General features: G+C 39.9%; 1 protein-coding gene across 2 annotated transcripts in view; it reads left to right on the forward strand.

The window, feature by feature from the left end:
* The window catches only part of SNX25 (sorting nexin 25), a 93,709-nt gene that overhangs the window by 67,633 nt on the left and 14,021 nt on the right, over positions 1-12,055 (forward strand). For both annotated transcript variants that reach the window (XM_080373769.1, XM_080373770.1), the window contains 2 exons: positions 2,490-2,645; positions 7,484-7,615. In XM_080373769.1, coding sequence (XP_080229895.1) covers positions 2,490-2,645; positions 7,484-7,615 — 288 coding nt within the window. The remainder of the gene's footprint in view (positions 1-2,489; positions 2,646-7,483; positions 7,616-12,055) is intronic.

The following is a 12,055-nucleotide window of genomic DNA, read 5'->3' on the forward strand; positions in this document are numbered from 1 at the left end:
TTAACAACAAATTAAGTATGAAGTAGCATATACTGTTAGAGCATCTCTCAAATAGAGCAATCCTGATGGCTCTGTGCCATGCTTCAGGGTCTTTGAGGTGAGAATAAATTGTAAGAAATTCTTATTTCTGAAGTTTCCAGTGGTCTTTCAAATGTTGGTGAAAATGTGCTACTGGCTAATAGGTTTGGGGTTTTTTCCTCCCCCTCCCTCAACTACAGCTGAGAAATCTGATGTTTCTGGAGGGATCCATAGTGTTACCAGATACTAATTGCTTTCATTTTAGTTTGAGTTTTGAATGTCTCAGGTTCTCGCTTCCTGTGGCACTGTGGGAGTTACCGATGTTAATTTTCTATAAATTCCACTGTTATAGTTGGATAGGTAAAAAGTTGTCTAGTGTCATTGTGGAAATGGGGACAAAAGGATGAGCCCTGATGAAACATGAGGAGATCAAACTGGAAGATAGGAATCAGGGCAAGGTCAGACTTTGCTGGTTCAACTGCAGGTGGAACAAGCTCTCTCTTCTTTCCAATCAGTCATGACTTTTCACTCCTTGGACAAACCTCCTTTGAAAGATCTTGAGCAGATGTAAAAACCCAGAAGCAAGCAGTGCCTGCATTCAGCGCTGAGGAAAGAGGGTCTGGTGGTTGCATCAATGCTGTGTGTGTCAGATTGCTAAAATGAGCCCCAGTCTGTGTTCTGCAGCACTCACTGAAATGGAAGTCGTTATCAGTTTAGCAGTCAAGGGAAGATAGCACAATCCTTTACGATCTCAGCTTTGAGTGTGTTGTTGATTTGGTAATTTGGATACAGGTAACTTGTTACCTTGTAATTCTAGTATTATTGTGATAAACCTAGTGACTCATAGTGTATTTTGCTGTAAGTGTCTGAAATGTTAATGGCAGAAGCCATGCAGCCTATCTCTGGGAGCAGGGCCTTACTGTTTTGTAATTAATTGCAATCCTTTGATTACTAGTACCACACCTCATATGAAAAGTCTTTTAATTCTTCAGTGTAAAAAATAGAATTTTTGATTATTTTTGACCTCTGTGCTTCCTAAAAAGGTTAAGGTTTTTTTACTTCTATGGGTCTGTGTAGTAGTATTTTGAGTAACACCTGGTATTGTTGATTATCTGTATTATTGTAGTGCCAGGAGATGATGATGAGCTTCTGTGAGCTCTGTACACATGCTTGGAGGCAGTCTCAGACCTGAGGAGTTTACAGTCTGTGCAGAATAGACGGAACAAAGGACAGGACATAGAGCTAATGTTATTTACTCAGCCGCATAGCAGGCAAATGCAGAACTGGAAAAGGGCATGCATGGATTTCTTAGCCTAGAACTCCTGACTTCTGCATTGTTGCCCTCCCTTATGAGGATTATACTAAGGAGATTAATTATTGTTGCTACTGTATCTCTTCTCAGACTTTTTTTTTTTACTAAGATGTAAAATACTGCAGAATTTACAGTAGGATTGTCTCTAAAGCTCACAGAATTTAGCAGACAATGAGACTTCATTCTGTTAGCTTGTCATTACATACAGATAAAGCTTGCTTAGTGGGAATATAATTAGAGAACTGTAGTTCATGTGATTAGATTCATAGCTTCCCACAGATGTGTTCAGTCACAAGCAGACCTCAGAGATCTTTGAAGATGGCAACAGTAACATCACAGTGCTGTTTGCTGGATCTCAAGGTCTTCATGCCTGTTTGGGGTAGTACAGTAAGAAAGGAGACTGAGGCAGATGCCAGATGATGTTAATGAGAACGTCACTGAAAGGTGTGAAACTGTTTTTTCGCATGCCTGTAGTACACAAGACGGAAAAAGCTATTGGTTTGTCTGAATGAATATAAGAAAATTATTTATGAGTTTAGAGTAATGCGTACGTGCTTTTATCACGTTTTTATTAACACTTCTAAAAACAGTAGTAAAATCTGTTCATGCAGAGAAAGGACTTGGCTTAGATTGTTCTGCAGGCTGATAAATCTGTTTTGTGAAGGTTTGTGGGAGGCAGGACTGTTTGTTAGAACTGTAGTGGTTTTTTTGGTTTTGTGTCCCTGTTCCCCCCCCCCCCGCTCCCCTGTCTTGTTATCTTTCAGCTCAGAGTGAAGTATTTGCTTTTCTATCTGGCTCTGAAAATTGATTATGACTACTAAGCTGTTGTTGCTTTTAAAATAAACTTTGATTCTGCCTCTCATTTACACTAAAGCTTTAGCTTGAAGGTCATTTTACATAGTTGGCAAGAGTTCCCAAAGAGCTGTAGTATAAATGGTATTAGGCTTTGTCTGTTGTGTGTTTGGTTGGGTGTGTGCTTGTTCAGGTTTTTTTAACAGACATGTTTCATGTTGGATCTGATGGTCGGAATATCTGTTAGAATCTCTTATACCTACATTTTTTTCTGTATCAAGAATAAGAGTTCTTATACATAAATGCTTTTGGAGCAAACAGTAACTTTCGTATTAATGATGCAGTTACTCTCATCCTTTATTCCTAGAGCCAAAGTTGCGAAGAAGCTACTGAAGAATGCAGCACAAGAATTAATGAACAGGCCAGTTACGCTGTAAATAAACTTCGCCAGCTAAATGACAAGCTTGAATATAAAAAACAGGCTCTAAATTCCATATGTAATTCACCAAAACCCGACAAAAAGGTAACTACCTTTATTGTCTTCACTTTAAAAAAAAAAAAAAAAAAAATTATGTGTATGTTTGTGTAATATCTAGTTGTCTCAGGCTCTTTCTGGACAGCTCAGATTACTGTTTCAATCGGTCTGTTATAGAAATTGAAATTAGAGCTTATTTTAAATTTTTTATTCTTTTTTTAATTTGTTTTTTTAGTTTTTTTTTTTTTAAGCTGATGTAACTAAAATTGCAAATATGATTTTTTTGTCGTAGAATAAAGACCTCTCTCCCAGTGGGCTTGCAGCTTTGACGGTGATCTATAGTATTTCTTCCTTACTGCTGTACCCACCTGTATTTGCGTAGTTCTTTGTGGCAGTTTGTTTCATGTTCCCTGCCGCGTCTGGCGCACTGCAGCGGAGGGATGTGCTAGTTCTGCTCCCTCTGCTGGCTCTCCGATAGCATAGCGCAATTTCAGAATCTGCAGTTGTAACTGGCTTGTTCTAATCAAGGGGAGGGGGACACACACCAACTGAATCTGTAAAAGCGACTGCTTCCCTTTATAAGGAGCAGGAGAAATCTGCAAAGCATGCTTTCATCAGACAAAAAATTGAGGGACATTAAGCTTTGGCTCTCCAGGCTTGAATGAAAAATAAAAATCTTTTTCTCTTTGCAAAGTGCAACGATTAAGCAATCTAAGAACATATTCGGGCAGAAGCAAGTGATTTGCATTTGGCTTAGGCCAACTCATTTGCATTCCTACTGAGTCTGATACTACAGGACTGTTGTTCAGATGCAGTCGGGCCAAGTTTTTCAGGCGTAATGTGGTTGGTAGGTGGTGGGTAGAGACTAACAAGTAGCCAGGTATCTCCCTAAAACGGCCTCCTGCGAGGGATGGCAAAAATGTACATGGGCATTAGTCATTGCCCAGGACCTGGGTTCTTCATACATTTGTTTCTTCACTAGGGGTGAGTGCTAGGATGCTGGTCTTGAGTAGTGGTTGACACCCTGCTCATTCTCTGCTGCCCCAGCAGAAGGACGTGGACAGTAGTGTTTGGGATCACACTGGCTAGCTTTGTTCCCTCTGTCTCTTTTGCATCTCCCTTCTGCCAGAGGTTACCGCAGACAACTGGAAATGTGTCTGCAGCTCTTCTGGTGTGTCCCGCTCACAGCTGCTCTGCTGTGTGTGTGGCTTCAGTGGGCAGAAGATACCTTTTACTTGTCATCCAACCATTGCTCTTCAGAGTAGTAAGAGCACTGATGTGTTTGTGTGTCCTTTTTTTTTATTTTTAAATGCCTGTATTACTGCAGTAGCATTTACCTGTGGAGCTTTTAAATGGGTTGTTAAGGTTGACAGTGTGAGAGCACCTTGTTACAAGGACTTTTTTTTTTCTTTTTTTTTTTTTTTCCCCACCTCCAGACGTGGCAGATAAAAATTTGGTTCTTGGTCATGTGAAGTTAAAACTGTTTCTAAAAATTCCACAGTTTTGTGCCATATGAAGGGGAATGTCATGTACATTTTTGTGTTAAACTTTTAAACCTCAAGCTGTTCCTGGGTTGTTTTCTCTTTTTGAAATGTTTGCTGTGAGACCCATACAAAACACATATGTACATCTTCAAGTGACTTCTAGCACCCTGCAACTCAGATGCCAGTCAGCCAGGGAGGAAAACTGCTCATTTGAGTTGCATGTGAAATGCTGCTAGTTTTAAAAGAAAATGCTCTGTAGGGAGGTCTTGTTTCAGTTCCTTCTTGGAATATACAGAGTAGAAAGATGGTAAGCGGTCTCAGGCAATGTCTCCAATGTACAAGGCCCACTGCCATAGAAAATTACCTTGATCTTTGGAGGTCTGTGACTTTGGTGCATGTCTCATGCCTGAAGCTCGGTGGCTATCTCCCTTGTGTTTGTGAGTGCTGTCTCATGCCATCCTGTGCAGCCACAGTAAATGTGTAGGACCACATTCTTTCTAGAGTTCGGTCTTGTCATTGTCAGTAGCAAAGCAACATCTTAATGTTCCCCACGCAGAGTACCTTCTGGTGCTTGCTAAGCCTTATATTGAAAGAAAACTGTGACACAATTACTGAAATTAACCAGGACCTTACTGAATGGAGAAGTGCCTCATTCTCTGTCAGGAGTTATGTGGAAGTCGGAGGAAATTTCTGTTAACTTGTTCAGATCTTTAGTATATCCAGTGGACCTGTACCAGGAGTGAACATAAAAGTCACTTGGAGAAATTGTAGGAGGTACTCTTATAACTAACTAGGTGTAAAGTGAAAATTTGCACCGTGGGCCATAAATGTTAAAGAATCATCATCAAAGGTATTAGCAAAGTAGTTTTAATATGAATTTGTAGGACTGCGACTTCACAAAGTTTGGTAGTGAGGTTCACTCTGTTACTTATTACATAGAGAAATTACACAAAGACGAATCAAATTAAAATTAATCTGGAATGATTCACACAGAGACTAAAGATGTATAAGGACAAGGGTGACCCTACTATCTGAGTCATGAGGTTCAGAGTGGACCCCCCTTGCTTTCTAAACTCTTGATAGAGTTTAGGTGTGGCTAGATCCGATCCTAGTCTGACTTGGACAACAGTTTGTATCTAAAGGAATGTAAGGAACATTCACAGTTTAAGGTTGATCATAGGATTTTAGCAGCACTTAGTCCATGATTAATACTTACAAAGTAGGATTTACTTAAATTACAAAATCGGTTTAACTACAGATTTGAAATGGTAATACTTACACTTATGAGGTACCTAAATCAACTCACATACAAACACAAAAATATAGAGATAAATGTAGAGCTGTACAAAGGTGTATATATACACCTGCTAAAAATTCTCCTCAAGTTCAGTGAAATACTCAATGTTGAACGCCTTTGCATTTCTCAGCGGGCAAAGGTTTGAGCCTTGAGGAGTGGGGTTATCAGCCCAGGCTGTTGTCAGCTTTTGGTGACAATCCTCCTAACTCTGCGAGCTTGGGAGCTCTGAGAGGCATCCTGCTCAGAGGGAGATGCTGTTTGCAGCCCCCTGCGGTCCAGGAGAGCTCAAAGGACCAAAGGAGCTCGAAATGGTCCTCACTTAGGACCACTGTTCATAGAGTCAGAGATAATTGGCTTTTAGTCAACAGTACTTTTCCACCCTGGCCACAATCTGAGTTGGTAAGTACTGGAATTTTTCACAATCCCAGTGACAGTGGGCTGCAAGGCTCATCAGGAGATGATTCACGTAAGGAGTGCTCCAGTGCTTTTGGGGATGTTAGGATTTGTGTAAAGAATGTTTCTGGCTGTCAATGCTGTTTCCCAGCTCAGCCACGCAGGTGTTGCTGGTACAGTCAAGAGGTGCTTAACTGTTGAACTCATTACACAGGGGCTAAAGCCTAAAGGGGATTCCTGAGACTGTAGGGGGTGGTCTAGGGGAGGGGGCGAGATGCACCACCACAAAGAGTGAGAAGTACTAAACAGAAGTAAGCATGCTTGTGGGTGTGAGTTAGACCATGCCATTTGTTTCTGTAGCATTATAGTTTTGATTTTTTTTTCTTTGATACAAAAAAGTACTATATAACTAAACCTTTATGTATTGTTGCATACACATGGATGTAGCACTTGTATGTTCCCTTTGCATTCTTGAGAAATAATAGCCATGTTCTTTCTACACCTAAGGTCTTGAGGAGGTGGGGATTGTACCCCTTAGAAAGTAGTGGGGTTTTCCCCTTATTTTTTTGTTCCTAAAATATTCTTTGTCTTTGAAAATATATACGTCTTTGAAACAGAATAATAAAATAGATCCAGTATCATTATAAAGTCTCAGTATTTGTTTTGTAAGCATAGTAGCTATTTACTTATAATGAAACCTTACCAGTTCTGTATTTATTGATTGTTCCTGGATGCCACTTGTAGGAGTCAGTGTAAGGTGACTGCAGAGCAGTCTGTATGCCCATAGTAAATATAGTAAAATACAAAATTATTCCAAAGGTTAGGTATATGCCAGAAAGTTGTTATACAGCTGTAGATGTGTAGGTAGTATTTTACATCTTATGTGATACAAAATTCTGAGAAAGACAATTACTGTAGCTCTGCACAATGTACCATGTGTTTTCAATCTTACAACTAAGACTTGTAAGTTTGACTATGTGGGTTGTTATATTTTAAAAAAAGCGTTAGCTTCTTTTGCTGTATTTCTAATGTCACATCTTATGTATACTTCCCCCTTTTCTTGTCATGCTGTCTTCTAGTAGTATTTATGGTTACTTGGTTTTCTTGCTGATGTCATGAGATAAGCTATTTATCCTTTATGAGATTATGACTGTGAGCTATGTCTTGATGAGAACATCTTTTGAAATGCATGCTTTCCACAAAAATAAATCCCTCCCTTTCCAAAACTTAAATGAATTAAGTAGTAATTTTCTGAGTGATTGTTAACATAGCTAAGTTCCTAGAAATGAAATCTGTTCCCAGGTTTCTGTATCTGAAAATGGTAAGGGGGATGTCTTCAGTAACGCATATTTCAGTGATTGTAATTTCGCGTTTGTAGAAAACATATAATGTGTGTGTGTGTGTAATATGTAATCCTATCTAAAGTGCCTTTTATGCTGATAGTGCAATAGTAGGACGTACTTCTAAGTAGTTTTTTATTTTAATATTGGAGTTGACCCTTTAAGATTACTGTGTATTCTACAAATTTATAAAAGGCATCATGGGTTCTCTCACTTAAGACTCCCACCCCCCCACCCCCCACCCCCCGTGAATTATTCTCTCTCTCCCTGCTTTCATACCTTTACCTTTTTCTGAATAGTGTCCCTGAAGACATGAGGCGTAGTGCTCAAACTTTTTCTTAGCAATTATAATCAATAAACTTTCCTCTGCAGATTGTTTCTAAGCTGAAGGATGAAATTACTCTGATGGAGAGAGAGCACAGTGACCTTCAGCTGCACATTGCAAGAACAGACTGGTGGTGTGAGAATCTTGGCATGTGGAAAGCCTTCATTGTCTCAGGCGAGGTATGTTTGGGTTTTTTTTATGGTTTTGTCTTCTGGGTCAGTTCAAACTTCCATGAAGAGAAGAATAGAAACCTGTATATACTTTCCTTTTACCTTGGTGTACGCTGTGTGTGCTTTATGTTTACTTGGGGCAGGGAGGAAACACTAACCTCTTTTTAACTCTTCCTCTGTTTCCCCAGTGACTGCTGTGATGCATATATGCAAAACGTATGTTCCTCAGGCACTGTTGTAATGGAGTTGTAAAAGTACCTACATGTACGTGAACTGGTTTGGGCACTGGGTAATTTGCTACCTTAGGGGTGGTGGTGTTCATGAGAACAGTCTCTCTCGTTCTATTACCATGCTATCACACTTGGGTGCAGTTGCATGTCTGCTAAGTCTCAAAGATGCAGTACTTACTATGTTTTGTATTATTGTATTTAACAACAATACAGTTTCAAGGGACTAAGATAACCAGAAAGAAAGTGCTTTAAATCTGTGCGTAAGGTAAAGGAGAAGTTAATTTTTTTTTTTCAGTCTTGTTCTCCTCTTCTGTTTGGGTGTAGGCAGACAATTGTGGAATGAATGTAAAAAAATTGTAACGGAAACAAAAAGTATTACCATTTCATAGCTTTCTATCGACATTTGCCCAATAAACATTATATAGTAACTGTAGGCTCACACCGTACATAAGCAATCGTCTTGACAATATCACTTCAGTGAAATAAAGATTAATTGGATCTCTACTAGATTGCCTTCCCGTGCTATTAAGAAGATGTGTCTTATCTAAGTAGTTTCCTTGAGGTAATTTTTCTTGGAGAAAAAATGATGTGCTGTTGAGTTTATTTGGTTGCATCTTCAGCTCTTACAAACTATTGATAGGTCTGTCAGCGGTTAAACTCATTGTCTGTGAAAGAAGAAAAAAATCCAACAGGGTAAAAACTTAAGATGCCGTTTTAATAAACAAATTCTCAATGTGGAAATTTCTGGGTTTGGTTTTGTTTTAATGCCGTCTGCAGGTGACCTGGTTGAGAACAGTGAGGGTCTTAAACTGTCTTTAAGAGTTCTCTGTACCTTTTTGAAGTCTGGTTTTAAAAAACAGCAATACTGTGTGCAGCAGAACTGCAGAAAGGCAGCTTTCTGGTAAGGGGTAGCATACAGATCTGCCCAGTGTCTCCCTCACTACCAGATGAGAAGATGGTGTGGCTGAATAAGAGGGAGGTTGGGGGAGGCTTCTAATTACTTGCTGCATTAACTATAATACAGGTAGTACTGGACTGAATAATTAAATGTAGGCTTGCATTAATTGTGCCATTTGCAGCTCTGTGCTTCAAAGAGTAAGCTGGAGAAACCACGACTGTTATAGTTTTCCATGTTAATTAATTGCTCAGGAACGTTCTGGCTGCAGTTGATGGTTTCGGGGGGCATGAGTAGGTGACACTGCCTTCCTGTTTGCAAAACTAGCATGTAGCTCTGTGGTTTTAAATGGAGAAAAGCTTGGTGGCCATATTTTTTTTGCAGAAAAGCTTAGTTAAAAGTAAATTTTGCTATAGAATTTGAGTTGAAAGTGTAATAGCCTGTCATTGACCTTTTAAATGGATTTACTAAACCGGTTAATAGAAAATGCATGCAAAACTACAATTACTTAAAACTTGAGAAAAAAACTGTGCGTCCAAACTGTTGTTTGTACTTTCTTAGTTTGAATCTTTCAGTCTTTATATAAATGCACTAGCCCTGTGTGTGAAAAAGTGAATTATGTAATCTATAGGTGTCCTTTGGTAACTGATATTTCTGATAAAACTATCGTTGGAGACTCAGTGTTTTGGCTGGTAGAGGTTGAAAAAAAGACAGTAGGAACATGAAGAATGACGGGACCCATGATAACAACTCATCTTAATTCCATGAGTCACTGCCACATGACATGTAAAACTTACAGCTACGTAACCTAACCTGCTCTACTCGCTTTAATGGTTTTGGCCTTGCATCGTGTTGTATTGTAGCAGACCTTCTGCTTCCTCTGTCCAAAGAAAGACTTATTTCAGAGCATAATATCTTTTAAAAAATCTATTACTTTCATAAGGAATTGAGTTTGTAGCTTTGAATGAAGTGGAAGAAAATAGCTTGTCTTACTCATTTAGCTGTACTGGATATTAGGATGTTCATGCTCAGTGGAAGTTAAGCAAATTGGGTTCCTGTGAATTGAGGTGTACTCAATACACCTTCTGCGTGGTCTTTATATATCTAGAAGAGACTTCTAAGGGACTTTTTCGTTTTTTTTTTTTTAAACATCAGTCTGTTTAGCCGGTTTCACTGCCGCATAGCTTGGGTGGGCTGTTTCAGGGAGCTGCTCTGAAGGAAGCTGCTGGTGAGTTCTACAGTTCTTCACTGGCTTAATAACTGGGCTAATTTTTGTTAATGTTTAGTCATTCCTGACAGATGTCTGGATCAGCCCTTAGTTCTTCTAGCAGGTGATTCAATGGTTTTCTTTGGCAGCTTGTTACTTTATGGAACGATTACAGTTTTTGCTAATGTTAAGTTTACATTTTACCTACTGCAGCTAACAGCTATAGCGTCTCCTGGAAAGTATTTAATAATATTTGTTTTTGCAGTATTACACTGCATGTTTCTTACCACACCACACAACCCAGTAAGAGGTGCTCACCACTGGCATACACCTTATAGTTTTTATTAATTGATTGTAGGTGTCTCAACATCCTAGGTCATATCTCCACCCACTTTGGGACTTTGTGCCTCACAGGGAGAAGGGAGAAATCTTTACCCTTTGTGGACTAGGCATCTATGGCTAGTAGACGGTAAATTCTGAAACAATTAATCTTTACATTGTCTTGAGGCTATGGAGTTGCTGCCAGTGCAAAAAACTCAGTAGCCTGAAGCCTCTGTAGGTACTTGAGGGCCGATTCTGTTCTTGCCAGATAAGTAGCAGTGAATAACCTGGAAGACTCATATAATCTGAGGAAAGGGGCTGAGAAAGGACTTTTGGATATGCCATCCTAGGGGCTAATTCTGAGAGCCCTTGCCAGTGCTGAAACAATCAGGGCTGAGACTATCAAAGGACCTTTGGACCTGGAAAACCAAACCAGAGCACAAACGTTAAGTTTATGCTCATGAAGAATCAGAGCTGGAGGAGATTTAGGATGGGAATATTAGAAGTGTAGTGAAGTGTTAGAGAGGCATGAGGGGTTTGATGTTGAGCAGGAACTCTGGTCTTCAGCTCCAGCCCCTGGAGTGCTTTTTGGTTGGAAGCAGTAGGTAGATTGGTGGCTTGTCAGATGTGCAGTTTGTCTTGTGGCAAATGTGGCCCTTGAATTCGTCGGGAGAGGAGTTCCCATTCAAGCCAAGGAAGCATTGCAGTTGTTCTGCAGGTGCTGGGCTGTTGCATTCTAGAAGGGTGGATTTGAATGGCTTAAATGAGAAGTGACTGTGAAAGCACTTTTGTTTGCTTATCTTGGCAAAAGGGAGAATCAGAGGAATAGGGCTGTCTATAGAAACACGTTGATAAGGGTAAACATAAATGAGGGGTGCAGAGCTGTTGGAGCAGATGAGAAAGGAGTTTGGAAATCGAAAGGGGGGCTTTCAGGGACCAGGGTGAGGGTCCAGAGCAGACTTTAGTGTTAACAGGGATGGAAAAAAAAATTGTTTCACAGGTTTGAATTCATTCATCGTAGCAGTTTTATGATATGATGCCTGTTACAGCAAAGGACTAGACCTCCTGGTTTAGTAGACCACCTAACATTCTGTTTCTGTGTTTTCCAGTTGACTCATTAATTTGGAAAAACAAATGCAAAAGTACTGAAGTTGGTCAAAAATTTTGCATTCTGAAAGTCTTCAGGATCTTCTTAAGATATTTATATGAGGTTATTTGAAGGAAGTTGTAATGTGTCCCAGTCTAGTAATTAGAATGATTTTATTATTAAATTAAATGATTTTTTTTTTTTTTTGCACATGGATCTTAACTTGAAAGCAGGAAGATTACAGAGTCCTCCCATTTTGAGAATGTGCTTCCAGAGGGATGACGCTCTCCTGACAATTACGGTTCAGATGACCCTACTACACCCATGCAAATCCCTGTCCCAGGGATGTATGTGTAATGGAGAGCGATATGCATGACTCAAATCGGCATTTTCAGCACTGGTCTCCCAGTTCTCAAAGTGGCTGCCAGGAGGTGTTTGTGAGTCACCTGCAAACACAAATCCAGTCTAGTTCAGGCATAGACAGGGCAGGGACTGTCCCAGGAGATCCCAGTCGCTGCTCTGTGCCAGGTCCCTCTGATCTACATTTTGGAGGCTACTCAAGCATCTCTTTCTGCAGTGGTCTGGCAGGAGAAAGGCAGTTTCCCAAATAGCTGTGCTGGGAACCAGACAGATTTTCAGATGTTCATGTTGGTGCTTTTGTATTCTGTCAGGGTGCTGCTGCAGCTGGTTTTTTAGAGATGTGAAACCT

The sequence above is a fragment of the Falco punctatus genome (genome assembly GCF_963210335.1).
Source record: "Falco punctatus genome assembly, chromosome: 1".
Lineage (NCBI taxonomy): Eukaryota > Metazoa > Chordata > Aves > Falconiformes > Falconidae > Falco > Falco punctatus.